The sequence below is a fragment of the Rhinoderma darwinii genome, chromosome 12 (assembly GCF_050947455.1).
Source record: "Rhinoderma darwinii isolate aRhiDar2 chromosome 12, aRhiDar2.hap1, whole genome shotgun sequence".
Lineage (NCBI taxonomy): Eukaryota > Metazoa > Chordata > Amphibia > Anura > Rhinodermatidae > Rhinoderma > Rhinoderma darwinii.
Window position 1 is genome coordinate 61,749,658 of NC_134698.1, and position 22,286 is coordinate 61,771,943.

A 22,286-nucleotide genomic window follows, 5' to 3' on the forward strand; every position below is an offset into this window, starting at 1 on the left:
ACCTAACCTTTCAGGTGATGTTTTATAATAAGCGGTCGTGTGTGTACATGAGGAATGACACCATTTTTGACCATTTTATGACTTGTATGTGGCATTTTTTTTTTTCTTTGTAGTTCACCCCTCTGCAGGCTGTATCGCTAATTCTGTTTTCTCTGAGCTACTGGACGGAGCCTAACTGCTGTCATGTCTTCTATACACAGAGAAGAGGATAATCCTGCTCTCCTATCTCAATCACAGCAGCAAAATGGAGAAGATTACACAGCAGTAATGAGCAGTGCTGCTCACTCGTCCCCTCCTCACAGACTTCTATGCGCAACTGTAACCTGATCCCTCAGTGAGCTAATAGTCAGTGTCATATTAAAGGAACAGTGTCACCAAATTTTTTTTTTTAATATCAGTTTGATGTTAGTGTTTTATTAAAAACGTTTGTATTAATTTGTGTGTTTGTGTGTTACTTTTTTTTATTTTTACACTTTTTCTTCCCTATGGGGCTGCCATTTTTTTTTCCATTTCTGTATGTGTCGATTAACGACACATACAGACATGGAATACGGCAGCTCAGTCCATAGGAGTCAATGAACGGGACCCGTCCCATTGACTTTGCACTATGGCTCTGTCCTGCGCAGACGCAGGTCAGAGTCACACAGAGCAGAGCAGCGGTTTGCAGGGAGAGAGCAGGCGCCATCTTGAAGACCAGCTGCACTGCAGGTAAGATGTGTGTCTCTGCATGTCCCACTCTCTACCTCACAGACCCCCGCTCTCGTGACCCCCGACGGGCACCCCCACCCGACGCCCCCTCCCCCGAAACGCCCCCCCCCCCCCCTTGTGTGAAGCCCGTCCATCCAGCCCTTTCCTGGTTATATCTGCATCTGGGAAAGCTGGGTGACCACCATTACCCCTCCTACTGGAGTGTTTAGGGATGTGACTAATGAACCTCTCACACTCCAGTAGGAGGGGTAATGGTGGTCACCCAGCTTTCCCAGACCCCTGAACGGTAAATCCCTCTAGTTGTTCTGAGACTGTTTGGGGATGTGACTAATGAACCTCTCAGTCTCAGCACAATTAGACAGATTTACCGTTCAGGGGTCTGGGAAAGCTGGGTGACCACCATTACCCCTCCTACTGGAGTGTGAGAGGTTCATTAGTCACATCCCTAAACACTCCAGTATGAGGGGTAATGGTGGTCACCCAGCTTTCCCAGACGCAGATATAACCAGGAAAGGGCTGGATGGACGGGCTGAGGGTGCACAGGGTTTTTGGTGACCCCCTCTGTGATGTGATCGGACCTAGGTTACCGGTTCATCAGACGGGGTTCATGTGACTATAACTCTGTCCATAACAAGAGACAGTGCACTCAGGACAAGCCCTGCCCTCATGCCATAGTTGTGTGGTTCTGTCTGCGGTGATGGCGGTGGGTGGCTCTGACACCCGCCTCCCCCGTCGGGTCATCTCAGGACAGAAGGGGTGTCCGGATTGGAGACACAGCGCCGCACCTGTCCTCAGGTTGTGTCTGGTATTGCAGTTCACCTCCATTGAAGTGAATAGGACAGAGCTGTAATACCACACACGACCTGAGGACAGGTGCGGCGCCATGTTTTCCTGGACGACCCCTTTAAGACTTTTCCCGTGTGTGTGTGGCAGAGTGGAGTGTGCACGGGCGCCGCTGATACTTCATAGCCGCTTATCAGCTGTTTTGAAGAATCAGCGGCGAGAACACACACACACACATCCCCCAAACACACAAAATCAAGTGTAATCAAGCGTTTTTTATGTGTTTTTTTTTGCACGTAAAATGTGCAAAAAAAAAAAAACATGTCAAATACACGGCGTGTGAACCGGTCAACTGAAAAGTCATTCACTTCACTTTCATCATTCTAAGGCTGGGTTCACACGACCTATTTTCAGGCGTAAACGAGGCATTTTACGCCTCGATTTACGCCTGAAAAGACGGCTCCAATACGTCGGCAAACATCTGACCATTCATTTGAATGGGTTTGCCGACGTACTGTGCCGACGACCTGTAATTTTACGCGTCGCTGTCAAAAGACGGCACGTAAAATAACAGCCTCGGCAAAGAAGTGCAGGACACTTCTTGGGACGTAATTTGAGCCGTTTTTCATTGAATTCAATGAAGAACAGCTCCAAATTACGGCCGTAATTGACGCCTTGCAAAACGCAAGTACGAGCAATTACGTCTGAAATGACGGAGCAGTTTTCTCCTGAAAACAGCTCCGTCATTTCAGACGTAAATGCAGTTAGCGTGTGCACATACCCTAGGGGTATGTTCACACACAATGTTTTCAGCTGAAAAATCGGAAGCAGAACGCCTACAAGCATCTGCCCATTGGTTTCAATGGGAAATACGGCGTTCTGTTCCGACAGGGCGTTTTTTACGTGGTAGTTTTCCAAAAACGGCACGTAAAAAGACGCCCGACCAAAATGAAGTGCACATCACTTCTTGGGACGTTTTTGGAGCCGTTTTTCATTGACTTTATAGAAAAACAGCTCCAAAAACGGCCGTTAAAAAACGCGAGTTTGATTAAAAAATGGCTGAAAATCAGGAGCTGTTTTCCCTTTGTTTAGTAAGCGTGTGAACATACACTTAGCCTTTTGGTGTGTACTATAAGGCCTCATTCACACGAGCGTGCCGTTTTTGCTCACGCAAAAAAAATTCGGCGTTTTGTGTGCGCAAAGGCCACTTAACAGCTCCGTGGGGCAGCAGCATATGATGCGCGGCTGCGTGCTTTTCGCGCAGCCGCCATCATTATGACACTCCATTTGGATGTTTGTAAACAGAAAAGCACGTGATGCTTTTCTGTTTTCATTCATCCTTTTGACAGCTGTTGCGCAAATCACGCTGTTCGCACGGAAGTGCTTCCGTGCGACATGCGTGGTTTTCACGCACCCATTGACTTCAATGGGTGCGTGATGCGCGAAAAACGCTCAAAGAACGGACATGTTGTGACTTTTTTTCAGCGGACTCACGCTGAGTAAAAATCACGGACATGTCAGCACGGCCCCATAGACTAATATAGGTCCGTGCAACGCGCGTGCAAATCACGCGCGTTGCACGGACGTAATTCACGTTCGTCTGAATAAAGCCCAACTTCTTCCAGCTGCAGAATCACACCCAATATGGCTGCCAGGCACTGCTTAGCAATTTGAAGACACCTTTACCTGGCTTGTGAGAGGGGGGGTGAGGTTCCCTCCCACATTTACAGCAGCTGTGAGTCAGGTTGCTTTGCCTTATTCACCTTGCTGTAATTCTGGGAAGTGCTCCCTCTGGTGGCCAACATTGGAAAACATGTCAAATTATTATTTAATTTTTAATACTTTCCACCATACGGAAAAAAAAAAAAAATACAGCAAAAAACTTAAAAAATATAATAGAAATAAGTAATGACACTTAAAAAAAAAAGGTTTCATTTGCGACACATTCCCTTTAAGGAGATGGAAAAAGCAGTAAAGTGGAGAAAGGCATTTTTCTTGAGTAAGATATATTACAAAATTTCTTATATTTGCTTGTACTATTGAGTAATGCAATGTTTGTTGAAAAGTTATTAACCATTTCACAATAAGAAACAATGATTGAAAAACAGTCCTATAAATGGAAAATTAAAAACCAACAAATAAAAATACATTTTAAAAAAACTCACCTGATTTTACAGTCATTGGAGATGCGATGTTTAATCCAACCTGAGAAGCTACTGATCCGAGTCGTGGCACATTGGGTGATACTAGCAAACTTGTTGTTATTGAAGTAGCAAGGCTTTTATTAATACCAGGGTTATTGGAAAGGGAGATCGATGATGTATTCCCTGTAGTGGCAGAGAATTTGACCAAAGTTGGAGACAGTACTGGTGGTGTCAAAACAGTGTCCTTAGTGGAAGGAACTGATGTCAAGGTTATTGCCTGGGCGTCGTTTGCTTCTACTATTCCTGCAGGTATGGAGAGAGAAGAGCCTTTTGTTACCAGTTTTGTGACACGCATTAAGGTTGGGAGTGAAGGTGTTGCTTTCTTTTTGGAGGGTGATAGAGTGCTTGAGCCAGCAGAAAAGAGTGACGGAGAAGATAAAGATGGCAGCTTCATAGAAGAAGAAGTAGTAGTAGTAATAGCTGGGGCTTTCTTGCCCGCTGCCACATTAGGAGAGACGAATAATAGCCAAGTAGATTGGGTGCTCAGTTTTGGTGACCCAACTATGGTGGATTCAGGCGAGCTGATTCCAGGACTTTTCTGGTGCATTGATCCAACATCACTCATGAGAAACTGAGTGCACATGCTGCTAGGCCTGGATTGTGCAGCTGCAAAGCAGAACATCTGTATGTCAACATCTCCCAACTAATATCTCATCTTAACTATGGAAGAAAGTTAGGACAAACTTCAGGGCGTGCCCCTTCCTTAATTCTTTCATTACAAGTTTGCCAGATTTGAACACTAGGGCCCACGAACGTACTTTTGCGGCCGCAATTCACCCGCAAATGTGCGGGTGAATTGCGGCCCCATTAATTTTAATGGGCCCATGCACACAACCGTGGTTTCCACGGTCCGTGCATTGCCCAGGAGCCTGGACCGAAAAAAAGAACGGACATGTCTTATTACGGCCGTTTTTTCCCCCTCTCGTACATAGTAAGCAGGCAGGGTCCTCTCCCCTTCTCTACCAGCCTTCCACTCAGTAAACTCATATTTAATCTGCCTGCTTGTTTTTATAATTTATTCATGTTATGTATTTAAACTCCTCTGTATTTCATTTGTACAGCCCCCTGGAAGTTAATAGCCCTTTAAAATATATAATAATCATAATATTAATAATATCCTGCAAGTTTTCCTCATTCTTCTTTGCACAGTTATCCAAGTTCTGTCAAGTTCCACCAAGACTATGAATGAACCGTAAACGAACAACTAGTTAAAGAGGAGAGGACCTGTCACTAGATCATGTAAGTTAAACTGGTTTACTGACCTGAATAGTGCTGTCTCCCTCATTCCAGCACCGTTTTTCTTTTTTGGCCCACTGTTGTGTTGGCGCCCCCTGTGCTAATTTGCTGTAGTTAGCCAACAGGGCGTGAACTACCCTCAAGCTGCCTCACGCTGACATTGGTCAGCATCACAGGCAGGGAAGCAAGCTCCACCCCATTGGCTAACTACAGAAAATTAGCGTATAGGGAGCCAACACAACAGTGGACCATATCTCTGGAACGGAAGAGTCCAAGGAAGAAGAAAAAAGGGTAGTTGAGGGTAGTTCACGCCCTGTTGGCTAACTACAGCAAGTTAACACAGGGGGCGCCAACACAACAGTGGGCCAAATTGACCACCCTATTCAGGTCAGTAAACCAGTTCAACATATATGACCTAGTCACAGGTCCTGGGTTCACTGAGGTGACAACTGAGTAAAATATACCTTTTAATAGTAACTTATTTAAAAACAGGGGTAACACACCACTGTGACATGAGCCCCACTGTGAAAATTTAAGAAATGTATTAAACAAGAAACACTGAGTCATTAGGATACATATATCTCAGTGTTTGTAACGATATTTGTCTGGAATCAGCATATACCCTGGGCACAACAGTAGTACAATCCCCAAATAAAGCACCGGTGTCCGAAAAAAATCGGATCTCCTAGCGCTGGGTGTAACACAATATGACTGTCCCCTATGCAGACATTCCATAAACAATAAACGACCCTACGCGTTTCAGATACTCATCCTCAGGGGTCCGTATCTTGGTAACTCTGGCCTCATCACCAGCGATAATGGTATTCAACAGCAGATATTCTGCTGTGCGTCACGGGAAGATGCACGTATCGATGTCAACGGCATACTTCATTGCAGGCGCTGGGTTACTATAAACACCTAAACTCCACCCCTCGTATTAGGCGGCAATACATGAACTGACCAATCACAACACCCTCTCGATTCGTGACACCTGCCCATGTGACCCCCCGCCGTCAGCTGACAGCCAGGGGTCATCATCGACCGCATCATGCCGAACGCGCAGGCACAGTAGAAGCCAAGGACGTATCGCCCGGACTGCCATACACGAGGAAGGTAAGCGCTACATGATAATATATTTGTAAGTATTTCTTGCGGGACAGTTAACCACCGCAAGTGGACTACCTCACAAAGCAACTCTAAAGTAAATAAACACATGTAAGGTGGACAAGATTACTGAGTCCCTCACATTTGGAAAAACTGACAAACGATCTCTTTATGTGTCGGCTGACCAGTATGGCCATCTCAAAATTAGTACACTATGCAAATGAAACTCACCCACCCTAGAGGCAACCCAAGTAAAGGTTGGACACCTAAAAGGGGATTAGTATTGCATATTAAATAAAACATGTATAATTAGTCTGCTCGTTTAAACCTGCTGGTTGTATACATGCCAGTCTATGGATCCATTGGGCTTCTTTACGTAAGATCAGGTTGTCCCAGTCCCCTCCTCTTTTAGGGGGTCTAATAAGTTCAATTGCTTGAAACTTTAAACATGCTGCCTGGCCTTGATGTTTAGCATGCACGTGCCTAGATATTGGGGTGTCCCTAACATGGATAATATCTCCAACATGCTCCCTAATCCGGCGACAAAATTGTCGTGCTGTTTTACCCACATAATTTAGGGGGCATGGGCATGTAATTAGGTAAACCACTCCCGCTGTCTTGCAATTGACAAAATCCCGAATATTGTATTTTTTCTGTGTAGCAACACTGGTGAAGCTATTCCCTTTAAAAATCAAATCACAAGCTTTACAGCTACCACATCTAAAAGTGCCTGGTATTTGTCTATCTAGCCACGTACCCCTAGGTGAAATGGGGTCAAAACAACTGTGCATGACTCTGTCCCTAATGTTTTTCCCTCTCCGATACGTGACAGACGGCCACTGTGTGATCTGATCTACCAGATCTGTATCAGAACTGAGAATACGCCAATACCTTTTCAGGATCTGCATAATATCATTTTGTTTGGAATCATAGGTGCCTATGAGTCTCGTAACCTGTTCTTCTTTCCGTTTTTTAGGAACCAGGAGACATTGCCTGTCTGCATCCCTTGCTCCCTCATAGGCCTTCCTAATAACACTCTTGGGGAAACCTCTATCCTTCAATCTTGTTTTGAGTTCCTGGGCCTGGCACTCAAAATCACCCATAGAGCTACAATTCCTACGTACTCTCATAAATTGGCCTTTCGGAATGCCACGTTTGAGGGGATAAGGATGACAACTATTCCATTGCAAGAAACTATTGGTTGCTGTTTCTTTCCGATGTACCTTGGTACGGATTGTGCCTTCTTCTGTTTTTATAATTTTCAAATCTAGAAATGACAATTCTCAGTGAACCTTATATTTAATTTTTTCATATTGTGGGAGCACAATTAGATTTCTATCAATTTATACAGTGAAATTACATTTAGTCCATACAGTTAAATAATTTCATTATATCTGGGTATGGCAGCCTTTGCACTCTCTGATTTAAACACAGAAGGGTGGATGAGTGAGGCTAAAAGTGTCTTTTCTGAATGTGAACTGGTGTATACAGTTCAGGGTGCATCTCTTAAATCTACCTTTAAAAACCTTAATAGATTGCATAAGGATTACACTAGAAGCTGGTGGGAGATTCAGAGTCTGGAAAACTATTTAAAAAATAAGATAGTTCCCAGAGGCCTTAGGGTCCCCATTGTTCCAGCATCAAGATTAAAAACCATTAATATAAAAGAAAGGTGGGAACAGGAGATCACAGGGAGCTCACTTAGGCTGATGCAGATTTTAGTAGAGGAAGAGAAAGTCCAGTTTGACTCTATTAGTGTCGAGCTTAAAAAAGAGATTGAGGCAGCTAAGTCCCTGGTAGACACCCCTGGTTTTGATAAAAAAGATAAAATCCTTCAACAAACTTTAGAAAGGTTCACTAATCATTTAAAAGAACGTAAACACTTCCAATTCCAGAGAGACATACAGGAATTCAGGGAGAAAAAAGCCTACGATTTTGTTAACACACAACAACAGCAATATCAACAGACCAATAGGGGGCCGAGGGAATCTGACCCTTCCACATCAGAGAGTGAAACAACAGACTCTGAAAGAGTGGGCCCTTTCTTTGGTGGTAGCGGTGGGAAACAAAAATTTAGGGGAGGAGTTAGAGGTAGAAATAGAGGCCGTGCCAGAGCCTCTTCTAATAGTGGTAATTTTTTAGCCAACAATCCCCCCATTTCCCGCTATATGCTGAGGGGACAAAAGGATTAGTGAAGGGAAAAAATATGGATAGGCTACAAATCATTAACCTATCTGAATATATTTTGAGTGCATCAGAGAATACATTATTAGAAAAGGGACTTTCCTTTGTCCCCACAGTTAAATTTGACTCATTCTCTTGGATAAAGGATCTTAATTTATTTGCTCGCAAACTCAAATGGATCAAATTTTTCAAACACCATAATAGGAAGAAATGTATGGAATTAGGGCTAGAAGAGTCTGACATGGAAGGCCTTGTGGCCTTAGAGGGGTTATTAGAGGAATCTGGTAGAGCCCCAGGTTTAGGTCCTTTCACCAATCTTAAAATGAAGAGTAGAAAGCTGCCACCTATAGGAGACTTTACCAATGTGGATTTATTTGTGGAGATGGTGGGAGATGAGATTAAAAATCTTAGTCAGGACAGTAGGGGCATAGATAACAACTTGTCTTGGTCCGAACGATTAGCTCTGACCACTCTAGAGAAAAAACAAAACATTGTTCTAAAGGCATCTGATAAAGGTGGGAACATTGTGGTCATGAGTAGGGATGATTATAAAAAAATGTGTGAGGACATTTTACTTAACCATGACTGTTACACCATTTTAAAGGACAACCCTACAGCACTATTCAAGAAAGAGTTGCTGGGCATTCTGAGTGATGCAAAGAGCAGATCTTTGATTAGTGCAAGTGAGTTTGGGTTCCTGTACCCACAATTTCCTGTCATGGCGTGTTTTTATAGCCTGCCCAAAATCCACAAAGGGTATCCTCCCTTATGTGGCAGACCCATTGTCTCAGGCATTAATAATTTAACTCAAAATGTGAGTACATATGTTGATCAGGTGTTGCGCCCCTTTGTATTGAGTCTCACATCATATGTACGCGACACTATGGATGTCTTGAAACAGATTGACGGTATTTCTTTGGAGAAAGATACAATCTTGGCTAGCCTGGATGTTGAGGCGTTGTATTCATCCATACCTCACAAATTGGGTTATAAAGCGATCGAGTATTATCTGGGATCAAGAGGTACTCAGTTTGCAGCCCATAACCATTTTGTTTTGCAGTTATTACAGTTTGTTCTTGAAAAAAATATATTTATTTTTGAAGATAAGATCTTTCATCAGCAATGTGGTACTGCAATGGGGAGTCCTGCTGCTCCCACCTATGCTAATCTATTTCTTGGCTGGTGGGAGGAGACAATTGTCTTTGGGGACAAATTTGCCAAATGGACTTCATCCGTTGGATTATGGATTAGATATATTGATGACGTGCTGATTCTCTGGAACTCTACAGCGGATGAGTTCCATAGTTTTGTAGCAGCCCTCAATACAAATGATGTAGGGCTAAAGTTCACATGTGAGATCAGTGAAAAAGAATTGTCATTTCTAGATTTGAAAATTATAAAAACAGAAGAAGGCACAATCCGTACCAAGGTACATCGGAAAGAAACAGCAACCAATAGTTTCTTGCAATGGAATAGTTGTCATCCTTATCCCCTCAAACGTGGCATTCCGAAAGGCCAATTTATGAGAGTACGTAGGAATTGTAGCTCTATGGGTGATTTTGAGTGCCAGGCCCAGGAACTCAAAACAAGATTGAAGGATAGAGGTTTCCCCAAGAGTGTTATTAGGAAGGCCTATGAGGGAGCAAGGGATGCAGACAGGCAATGTCTCCTGGTTCCTAAAAAACGGAAAGAAGAACAGGTTACGAGACTCATAGGCACCTATGATTCCAAACAAAATGATATTATGCAGATCCTGAAAAGGTATTGGCGTATTCTCAGTTCTGATACAGATCTGGTAGATCAGATCACACAGTGGCCGTCTGTCACGTATCGGAGAGGGAAAAACATTAGGGACAGAGTCATGCACAGTTGTTTTGACCCCATTTCACCTAGGGGTACGTGGCTAGATAGACAAATACCAGGCACTTTTAGATGTGGTAGCTGTAAAGCTTGTGATTTGATTTTTAAAGGGAATAGCTTCACCAGTGTTGCTACACAGAAAAAATACAATATTCGGGATTTTGTCAATTGCAAGACAGCGGGAGTGGTTTACCTAATTACATGCCCATGCCCCCTAAATTATGTGGGTAAAACAGCACGACAATTTTGTCGCCGGATTAGGGAGCATGTTGGAGATATTATCCATGTTAGGGACACCCCAATATCTAGGCACGTGCATGCTAAACATCAAGGCCAGGCAGCATGTTTAAAGTTTCAAGCAATTGAACTTATTAGACCCCCTAAAAGAGGAGGGGACTGGGACAACCTGATCTTACGTAAAGAAGCCCAATGGATCCATAGACTGGCATGTATACAACCAGCAGGTTTAAACGAGCAGACTAATTATACATGTTTTATTTAATATGCAATACTAATCCCCTTTTAGGTGTCCAACCTTTACTTGGGTTGCCTCTAGGGTGGGTGAGTTTCATTTGCATAGTGTACTAATTTTGAGATGGCCATACTGGTCAGCCGACACATAAAGAGATCGTTTGTCAGTTTTTCCAAATGTGAGGGACTCAGTAATCTTGTCCACCTTACATGTGTTTATTTACTTTAGAGTTGCTTTGTGAGGTAGTCCACTTGCGGTGGTTAACTGTCCCGCAAGAAATACTTACAAATATATTATCATGTAGCGCTTACCTTCCTCGTGTATGGCAGTCCGGGCGATACGTCCTTGGCTTCTACTGCGCCTGCGCGTTCGGCATGATGCGGTCGATGATGACCCCTGGCTGTCAGCTGACGGCGGGGGGTCACATGGGCAGGTGTCACGAATCGAGAGGGTGTTGTGATTGGTCAGTTCATGTATTGCCGCCTAATACGAGGGGTGGAGTTTAGGTGTTTATAGTAACCCAGCGCCTGCAATGAAGTATGCCGTTGACATCGATACGTGCATCTTCCCGTGACGCACAGCAGAATATCTGCTGTTGAATACCATTATCGCTGGTGATGAGGCCAGAGTTACCAAGATACGGACCCCTGAGGATGAGTATCTGAAACGCGTAGGGTCGTTTATTGTTTATGGAATGTCTGCATAGGGGACAGTCATATTGTGTTACACCCAGCGCTAGGAGATCCGATTTTTTTCGGACACCGGTGCTTTATTTGGGGATTGTACTACTGTTGTGCCCAGGGTATATGCTGATTCCAGACAAATATCGTTACAAACACTGAGATATATGTATCCTAATGACTCAGTGTTTCTTGTTTAATACATTTCTTAAATTTTCACGGTGGGGCTCATGTCACAGTGGTGTGTTACCCCTGTTTTTAAATAAGTTACTATTAAAAGGTATATTTTACTCAGTTGTCACCTCAGTGAACCTTATATTTAATTTTTTCATATTGTGGGAGCACAATTAGATTTCTATCAATTTATACAGTGAAATTACATCTAGTCACAGGTCCTCTTTAATCTCTATGAAAAAACAGAGGGATCAGTTACCTAGCTGGCAGAAGCACCGCATATTGTACATCTCCAAAGCAATGGCCACGGGAGAGTTTTTTACTGCCCAGTTACACAACCTTGTCTTTGAATTTTAGAGCAAAAATATGGGGCCACGTGTGACGATGTTACGGTATATTGCTAGAATAAAGAACAACATTTTGAATGGTTGGGGTCCATACTCTAGAAACTGACGATCCAGGGAATGAAAATTAAGTTTTCTTTCCAATTTACATAAATAACTGAAATTCCACCATTTATACATACCAGTCTTACTATGCGGTGAAGTGAGAATGTTCTTTGATTTCTCTACGGTATTCGAGTCTGAGGAAGAAAGACCTTTAGCAGCCATTTTGGCACTGATTTCATTTAATTTGGAAAGATGGAAAAGACTAGGCTGCAGTCTACGTGTAATATAAGCTGCAAGTCTGTTAGCTGGATGAAGTGCTCCCATTTGCCCCAAAAGCAATTTTGCTTGAGGGTAATTCTTGCCGTTGACCTATAAAATGAGAAATAATACCATAATAGCAACAATAAACAAAATGACATTTGAGAAAATTATAGAAAATGAGAATCAACTCACAGATCAAAATTTGTAACAACCAAGAATCACTGGTTGCACTGCAAGTCTATGACAGGAGATCGCAATAATACAACTAGCTCACTTGATAGTCAACACGGCACAAAAGATGATTTGTGAAGAACACATTTATATATTTTACCACTTCAGCACTGGTTAGACAGTGTCACACTATGTAGGGACAGACCCTATTGACAAAAAGGAATGGTTAAAACCCAAATAGGCTTCCATTTCCAGAAGGAGTATCGGGGGGGGGGCAATGCAAGTATTTACTAAAACAGACATGGCAGGAGGTCCCTTTAAAATAAACAATATACAACAAAAGCTGGTCAAGGGCCATTAAAACACATGATATAGACTGGAAATACCTCAACCCGATCGGCTTCATTGATGTCAGAAGTCTTCAATCGGGCCACTAGCTTGCCAGCTGGAATAACCTTGCTGTAGAATGGCAGTCCCTTTCCTCCATGAGACTTTGCTTCTTTTTCCGCAGAAGTATCTTCGGGTTCTTCCTCTGGGGGTTTCACACTTTCAATTTTCCATTGTACAGGCCTGGGAGTGACAGGGTTCGACTGCTTATCTGCAGACATTGCAATCTTCACTCGAGAACACAAGGTGCCAGCGGTGGACTTTTCTCCACTCTTATTTTCTTGCATCAGCTCAAAATTAAAGCTTCCTAACTTGAAGGCCTGAGGTTCTCTAGTGGTCATATGTTGTGATGTAATGTTTAAAACCTTACTTTCATCCTCTTCCCAGCTGCAGTCTGAGATAATTTCAATGAGCTTGGTTGGACCATTGTTGTCAACTGTTTTGCACTTTTTTTCTACAACTTCTGTGTAAGAGAAGGAAAGAAAACAAACATGATGGAAAAAAAACAAGCACACAGAAGTAGTGGGTCATAACATCCAATACAGCTCCATGTATTACCATCCTCTCCGTCGTCTTTTTCTCGCTCTTTGGCCTTGCTCGATTTATGGTCGTGCTCCAGAAAATCAAAGAACAAAAAAGTGTTAGCACCTTCTATGCAGTGAACCCCTATACATCCTGGAAACACTGGCGAAAAAGCGAAGACGTATAAAAACAACAACATTCGAATTTAACTTTTTCAATCTTATGGAAATGGAGAGCATATGATGGAAGGCTAGCAACAATATCACAGTTAAAGGGGTTGTCTATTTTTTATTTGCATTTTTTTATTTATTTGTAGAATAGGAAATAATATGGTTTGATAATATACACGTATTAGAAATTCTGCTCACAAACCTTTCTTATAGTGCATGAGGCCCCTGTCACACTAGAATGGTATAACCTGCAGATTAATCCTGTGTAATGTATCCATAGGCTAAGGCCCCATGAACACGGCCGTGCCCTTAATCACAGCCCGCGATTGTGGCCCATGCCCAAATACAAATTATGGGAGCACAGACAGTAAAAAGAAAAAGATAGGACATGTCCTATCTTTTGCGGTACACTTCTACGGCTTGGACACCTTCCAGTAAATAAACGGGAAGGTGTCTGTGGACAATAGAAGTGAATGGGTCCGTAATTGCGGACGATTTATACGCTCGTGTGCATGGTGTCTAACTGAATATGACTAAACATGGCGTCAGTCATGTGACCGCCACACACACACATCATGCGACCTCTAGTGTTACAGGACATGTGTAGGGGCCACAGAGGACACATTCATGGACTAAGTGAATAGAACTAATGGTGGAATAATAAATGAACAGCTACCGCACTGTGCCTGTATTTACAGTCTCTAGATAATTTATAAAATAGCTGCCTGTCTCTAGGGGATGTTGTCATGTTGCTAACAAAGTTAGGCCCCATGCACACGACCGTGCCCGTAATCACCACGGTCCATGATTACTGTCACGGCCGGCCGCTGACAGCCCCTGCATTTGCAGGCCATGCTCCCAAATAAAGTAGGAACAGTGTGAAAATGGGAGCACGGTCTGTAAAAAGCAAAAAATAGCACATATCCTATCTATTGCGGACCCTTGCTACGGTACGGAGACCTTCCGGTAAATATACGGGAAGGTGTCCGTCGACCATAGAAATGAATGGGTCCATAATCACAGACTGTAATTATGGATTAATTCTATGGTCGTGTGCAAGGGGCCTTAATACCGAAGGTATTTTAAACCTTAACCCTTTCAGGACGCAGCCATTTTTTGATTTTCGTTTTTTTTCCTCCCCACCTTCAAAAAGCCATAACTTTTATATTTTGCCATCAATATAGCCATATGAGGGCTTGTTTTCTGCGGGACGAGTTGAAGTTTTTCACGGCACAATTTATTGTACCATATAATGTATTGGGAAACTGAAAAAAAAAATATTTGTGGGGTGGAATAGGAAAAAAACTGATTCCTCAATCTTATGAGGGGGTTTTGTTTTTACGGCTTTCACCGTACAGTAAAAATGGCATGTTACCTGTATTCCACCGGTCAATACGATTACTGCGATAACAAATTCATATATATTTTTTTTTTTAAGTTTTACTACTTTTACAAGGAAGAAACGAATTATTAAAAATAAAATGTGTTTTTCGTTGCCATATTCTGAGAGCCATAACTTTTTATTTTTCAGTCGATTGAGCGGTATTGAGCTTAGGACAGACCTAAGTATGCCCTAACAACCGGAAATATGGTAGGACAGCCCTGGGGTCCTTCAATGGACTCTGGGCTGTCTGCCCATATATGGTATGGTCCTCAATCGCGTCACAGGAATTCCCTGTGACACTATCCAAGGGGCATCCCCTCTTCTCGCTTTCCTCTTGAATGCTGCAGTCCGCTTTGATCGCAGCATTCACGGGAATAACGGCGGAGATGAGGTTTCTCTGATGTCCGCCGTTATAGAGCGGGGCTGCGGCTGTGTAATACAGTCATTACCCTGCTCCTGACAAGAAGTGCGTGCGCGGTCAGCATGAGGAGATGCGGTCGGCGCTGCACTAATAAGCGGCGGTTCAGGCACTGCAGACAGAACATGGGGCTGTTTTGCAGTGCGCCCGCCATGTTCTGTCTTCAGTGCTGCCGCTCATTAGTGCAGCGCTGGCCGCATTGCATCCTCCTGACCCGCGCACTTGTTATCAGGACTCAGGAGCGGGGCAATGACTGTATCACACAGCCGCAGCCCCGCTCTCATACATTCATGTGTAGCTGTGCGGCTGCGCAGCTAAGTATCGAAATACATGAAATAACGGTACCGAACCGTTTGGGGATGCAGAGTATCGAAACAGTATCGAAGTTTCGATGCATCGTGCATCCCTACTCCTGAATAATCTATTATTCCCCTGTTATATACCTGGACAGTGTTACCTGAATGCTAGGGGTCACATGATGTGGGTCACATGACTGACGCTAGCTTTAGTCCATTCAGTTATCAGTTATAGGATGCATTCCTATGGAATAATCTGTGGGCTGTGCCATTTTTTTTATTTTTAGACAAAGGCAACTGATAAAAAGGTATATGATCCAAAGTATATATAAGAAATCTGTATAATTTTCTATTCTTTAAATATATAAAACAAAAACTAAAAAAAAAATGGACAACCCCATTAAATGTGAACTACCTGGCTTTCAAGTAGAATTTAAATAACACAGGATTTATGTAAATAAAGCAAAGACAAAGTTGAGTTGCTCATGATAACAATTGAATTGTTAGCGGTTTTTAAGATGGGTTTTTACAGAATTTCTTTTGTACTGGTTTTTGCAGTTTATTCAGATTTGCGATGGTCTACAACAGAGGTTCCCAACCGGGGTGCCGTGACACGCCTCTAATCCACTGCCATTAAAAAAAAAAAACTAAAAAAAAACTTGCTTGTAGCAGATGTGACACACGTAAGTCTGCTACAAGCTCCGCCCCCGACGCTTACTTCTTCAACTATGCCTGTAGCAGACGCGAGGCACACACATCTGCCACAAGTACCGCCCATCACTTCCCGCCAGAAGAGCCTGACGGAGGGAAAGGAACCATTAACCTTGGGCAGCGTAAGTATTTATTCCTTCTCTAGGAGTAAGGGCCTGTTCACATCAGCGTTGGCTTTGCGTTGAGGGGTTCCGTCGGGAGAACCCCTCAACGGAAAAGCAAACGGAAACCTTAGCTTCCTTTTGAATCTCCATTGATATCAATGGTGACGGAAAGATTGCTAATGGTTTCTGTTTGTCACCATTCCGCCAGGTTTCCGGTTTTGTGATGGTATCAATAGCGCAGTCGATTGATAGAATACTAAAACAATAACTGCATATTATTGCATATTTTTCAGACTACGTGGTTTTTGACCAGAACATTAGCCAAGGTAGGAGGATATTCCCATATCATGAAATAGTTTAAAAACGTAACAAAATGTAGCAGTTTTAGATCTTTAAACAAATAAAACATAATAATAGACAAATGTACCCTAGGCTCACACAGTCTGTGTCCCACAATGTAACGAACAAGAAAGTAACTTTGCATAATAAACATTTATGGCATATTAATTTGATATATAATAAATGTCTGATCGGTGAGGCCCAACTGCCAGGACCCCACACTAATCCTGGATGACCAGTTTTCCAGTAAAGTTGTCTGCACGTCTATGGTGCATACGCCGACTCTCCCAAAGAGTTCAATGCAGAGTGATCTTGACTAGCAGCTAACTCTTCCAAATTACAGGTCTCACTAGCCTCCGTTAACATAATTATTTGTTACTACAAAATAAGAAAGAAGTCGAGCAAAAAATGGGATTAAGGGGCATGGCCAACTAGCGGCATGAGGGGTCGCATTTAGAAGGAGCTCCCGCGTTATACTTACTTTGCAGTGATCCTGCCGATATCCTGAGGCCATTTCCATTGCCAGTGACAGCTTACGTACCGGAGGGTGAGAGCTATGGGACCGACGAAGCAGTCCTCGGCAGCGGAGAAACTCCGAGGCTATGCGAGGGAAGGATCCCAAAATGACGCCCAAGCCTCTCAGATGCCGAGAAAGCAGCCGCGTGGTCATTCCTCTACTAGTACTCACGAGGAGTCTGAGCCGGATGAAGAACTCACCCTGAAACAGGTGTATGAGCAACTCTTACAGGCCATCACATCCTCCACTACCTCCTTGACTGGAAAAATTGATGAGGTTTGGGTGGACCTCGGCCTGCTCCGCCATGACGTGCAGCGTCTTAAATAGAGGGTGAAGGAGACTGAGCATCGTATCTCCTCCCTGGAGGATGGAGCGGCGTCATTGCCGGATTGTCTGTCGACTATTGAGAGGTCAGTGGAGCTGTGGAGACAGAAATGTGACGACCTGGAAAGCCGTTCGCAACGGAACAATGTGCACATCATAGGAATGCCTGAGCGGGCTGAAGGCTCTTCTCCGGAGAATTTTATTGAGCAGTGGTTGCGTTCTATTTTTACAGAGGCCTTCTTCTCATCGACATTTGTCGTGGAACGTGCACATCGTGTACCTGCTAGACCACCACAACCGGGAATGCCCCCGAGACCTCTCCTGGCTAGACTTTTGAACTGGAAAGACCGTGATTTAATCCTTCAGATGGCACGGAAAAGACAGGAGATTAAATTTGAAAATGTGCGTATCTCTCTTTCCGGAATTTTCAGCAGAATTGCAAAAAAAAGGGCCACATTTATCTCGGTGAAGAAGCTTTTGGGGGATTTGAACATTTCCTATTCTATGGCATATCCAGCGAGACTTCGGATCACAGATGGAGAGAAAGCGGTATTCTTCATGGATCCCAGAGGCTGAGGATTGGATTCGTCGTCGTCCGAGAGGCCACCCTAAAGGAAAAGGCCGTTTTGGTGGCTGTTGGCGGTGCTTTCGTCGTCGTGCAAGCAGCCATGTTGAATGTCGTATGGTGAATAGAACTTTGTCCTATTACACAGGTGACGATTACAATCCTTCTGGTCGGCTGGATTTGGGATAAAACTCTCTCATCTTCGGGACTGTATCCTTTTCTCATCTACGCTGGAGGTTTTGGCCTGCTTTACAAGTTAGCGGGAGCTGCATGTTTGTTTGAAGATATATCTGTGTAGAGCATTCCATGCTTGTTTTTCTTGTATACACAGGTACCCCGTAACCTTAAGCCACGAAGTTTGTATATTCCAATCTTGTAGTATGCATCGGTTGAGCCATATGTGCATGCAGGTCTTGGGATGTAATGTTTTTTAGTTGGACTGTTCTAGGTCTTGTTAAATTGTGTATGTTAAAGCTTTACATTGTACGAGTATATATGAAATGTATGTCTCAAACTATTTCTGTCAGTGTCTACCCTCTTGCTGGGTGGTGGTATTATATCTGGGATTATATACTATCATTCTTCTTATGTCGACCCTAAAAGGTAATGTCCTGGAATATCCAGGGGCTAGGGCAGTCACGAAAAAGTATAGCGATTTTTGCACATATTAGGAGATTTGGTCCACACATTTTGTGTCTCCAGGAGACCCATTTAACACCAGATACTATTGGGAGGTTACAAAAGTCATGGGTTCAGTGGGTCCGTCATTCGTTGCATACCTCATATTCACATGGGGTGTCGATATTGGTGCATCGCTCGGTCAGATGGGAGGTGTCCAGGATTCTCTCTGATAGTGAGGGTAGATACATTTTTGTACATGCTTATATTAACTGTATATATATTTTGTGCTTCTTGGCGTGTACCTCCCTCCGCCGGCTACTTTATCTGTGTTACAACTTGCCGTGAATTTTGTGTCTAGTTATCCCGAGGCTAAGATTTTATGTATGGGAGATTAGAATATGCTCTTGGATCAGACTCTTGATAAGTTCCATAGGTCAGGGGGGGGGGGTGGGGGGGGCTCAGGTGTCGTTGAATCCTACTTCTCTGCATAGACTAATGACTGAGTTGGGGTGGTTGGAGTTATGGAGGGTTCGACATCCTAGTGTGGAGGAATATTCTTGCTTTACCCCCTCCAGGGGTGCCTTGTCTAGGATAGATTACATGTTCGTGTCCCCCTCGGTGGTTCCTATGGCCACTAATGTTGAGTATGCCCCTAGGGGAGTTTCGGATCATGCTCCTCTACAGGTTGAGTTACAGTTAGTAGATAGAACAGCCAGTAAATTGAATTGGAGAATACCTTCATTCTGGATATCGCTGATTGGTTCCAATGATCGTATTCCGGACCAACTGGATGAATTCCTTGATACATCACTCTGAAAGGAATGCACTGCTAAAATGGGATACCTTGAAGGCCTACTTGAGGGGCTGTTTGAAATCTACTATATCCTTTATTAAGAAAGAATCACACTTGGTTGAGGATGAATTAGCCGGGTCCTGTCGGAGTTTAGAAACAGCCTTTTTTATCAGGTCCCGCTGAGGCTAGGAGGGAGGCATGGATGTTAGAGGGAAAGAAAAATCTGATTCATTTACAAGAGAAGAGAGTGATAGGAAGATGTTTTTCCTTAAGCAGAATGCATTCGAACTAGGGAATCAGTCCAATAGATTGCTGGCTAGTTTGGTTCATAGATCGCAATCTTCACCTGCGGTACTTAAGATTTTGAGGAAGGATGGTGGGGTGCTACAGGATGCTGCGCAAATTGTGGAGAGGTTCTATAGATACTATGCTGACCTGTATACTTCCCGTAGTGACTACTCGGAGTATGATTTAGGGAGTTATTTAGATGGTGATTTTTCCGTTAGTGTGAGAGGCAGACAGTGATCTGCTGGATAGGGACATTACGTTGGAGGAGATTCTGGAGGCAATTAAGGATATGTCTGGGGGGAAATCGCCTGGACCCGACGGTATCCCTTTGGAGGTATATAGCAAATATGTGGATGTTATTGGTCCTGAATTACTGCAGATGTATAGTACAGCTTTTGCGGAAGGATATCTCCCCACCTCTTTGTATGAAGCCGACGATTATTGTTCTATTGAAGCCAGACAAGGATCCTACTGAATGTGGTTCTTATAGACCCATCTCGTTGCTTAATGTTGACTATAAGGTCTTGGCCAAAATTCTTTCACGCAGAATTAATAAAGTTATTTCCTCTCTGATTCATGGGGATCAAACGGGATTAATTCCCGGGAAATCTACTTCTGAAAATATCCAGAGGGTTCAGGCGGTATCACAGGTGGGCGTACATGGGGTGAAAAGGTGGGCCTTGGCATCATTAGATGCTGCCAAGGCTTTTGATTTTGTGGAGTGGTTGTACTTGCATAAGGTCCTTTTGAAATTTGGTTTTGGCCCCAGTTTTATTAAATGGGTTGGTATTTTGTATCGTAATCCGAAAGCGAATGTTCTGGTTAATGGGATGGCATCTTCCTTTTTTGATTTGGGTAGAGGGACCAGACAGGGTTTCCCCCTGTCTGCTCTGCTATTTGCAATAATTATAGAACCTTTGGCTTTGCAAATCCGTCAAGACAGCGAATATCGGGGTATACAGATGGGAGTGAGGGAGAGTCGGATTGGTTTATATGCGGATGATATGATTCTTTTTATGTCAGACGTTGAAAACACGCTTCCCAGAGATATTGATTTAGTGAATAGATTTGGCCCCTTTTCTGGTCTTTTGATTAATTGGTCTAAGTCGGCATTGAGGCCAGAGGTGTATTTTAATTTGCAGTTGGTAGGTGTTCAAGTACTTAGGGGTATATATTACAAAAGTTTAGAGAATCTCCCATTCTAAAAACATATATCCACTGGAGGAATTGTTTAGAGACAAATTTAAGGCATGGTGTACCCTACCCTTATCAGTGGCTGGTAGGGTGAACTTAATCCTTAATCAAAATGGTCCTTCTTCCCAAGGGATTATATGCATTGTAACATGCCTATGGCCCTGTCTCTAAGAAGTTCTTTACAACTTTGAACTCCTTGATGTCCTCCTTTATATGGGGTAGGAAGAAGTTCGCTTTAACAATTTTGCAGCGTCCCAAAGCGGAGGGGGGGTTTGGCGCTACCCGATTTTTAATCTGTATTTTTTGGGGGGCCAATTGCGATATCTGGCTACATGGGTGTCTGTAACTAAATTCTTTCCTTTTTCTGAATACCGTATATGCCGGCGTATAAGACGACTGGGCGTATAAGACGACCCCCAACTTCTGCCCTAAAAATATAGAATTTGGTATATACTCACTGTATAAGACTACCCCTCTCCCAATAGGATTAGTGCAGGGGCGGGGAGTCACCGGGAGGAGAAGGGGGGCGGGGTCGGCACTTATTGTAGCAATATGCACACTTACACCAGCATGTAAGCTCTTCATTAATATCACAGCATGGATGCGAGGGGAAAGCTGGCGGTGCAGTAACGCCAGATTCCCCTCGCATCCATGCTGTGATATTAATGAAGAGCTTACATGCTTCTGTAAGTGCCGCCTGTGACCCCCAGCTCTGTGACGCCGACCGCTGTGACGGGGCGGCTGCATTAGCATACAGCGCGCCGCCCTGTCAGCGCGTACTAAGCCTCTTCTAATGACTGTGAGAGGCGGACTGCCGCGCATGCGCGGCGGTCCCAGGAAGCGGCTCTCTACGCGCTGACGGGGAAAAAAAAACACCTCACACAGTATATCCTGCGTATAAGACGACCCCCCACTGTAGCCATTATTTTAAGGGGTTAAAAAGTCGTCTTATACGCCAGTATATACGGTACATCTTGGGAGAGGTGGTGGAATCTGGAGATATGCGGTCAATTCTGGAACAACCATTATTGTTTAGGGGGAGATTGTTGCTATTGCATAAATTGGCATGTCAGGTGTGGAAGATCGCTAAAGAACTGGATAAGATCGTAGATCCACCTGAGGAGACCCCTCTCTGGGATAACCCTATGTTCTCACAGTTGCAGCAATTGTAAGGGGCAGAGGTTTGGAAATCCTATAGTGTACTTACTTTGCATGACATATATAGAGATAGGATTATTTTGTCGTTTACGCAAATGCAGGAGCAATTTGTATAGATAGGATGCATTTCTATCGTTATTTGCAACTTCGGCATGCACTGGCCTCTCTGTTTCGGTGGGGTGGACCTATTCTGTCCAAATTTCCTTTGATTGTGATTTTGCGGACACAGGGACCCAAGGGTATTATTTCAGCGTTGTATGAATACCTGT

General features: G+C 43.6%; 1 protein-coding gene across 3 annotated transcripts in view; it reads right to left on the reverse strand.

The window, feature by feature from the left end:
* MGA (MAX dimerization protein MGA) overlaps positions 1 to 22,286 on the reverse strand; it is an 83,716-nt gene that overhangs the window by 28,226 nt on the left and 33,204 nt on the right. For 2 of the 3 annotated variants that reach the window (XM_075844856.1, XM_075844855.1), the window contains exons 12-15: positions 13,172 to 13,226; positions 12,613 to 13,076; positions 11,932 to 12,163; positions 3,657 to 4,301 (exon numbers count right to left, since the gene is read on the reverse strand). In XM_075844856.1, the coding sequence (XP_075700971.1) occupies positions 3,657 to 4,301; positions 11,932 to 12,163; positions 12,613 to 13,076; positions 13,172 to 13,226 (1,396 nt within the window). The remainder of the gene's footprint in view (positions 1 to 3,656; positions 4,302 to 11,931; positions 12,164 to 12,612; positions 13,077 to 13,171; positions 13,227 to 22,286) is intronic. The other variant, XM_075844857.1, reaches the window with a different exon arrangement.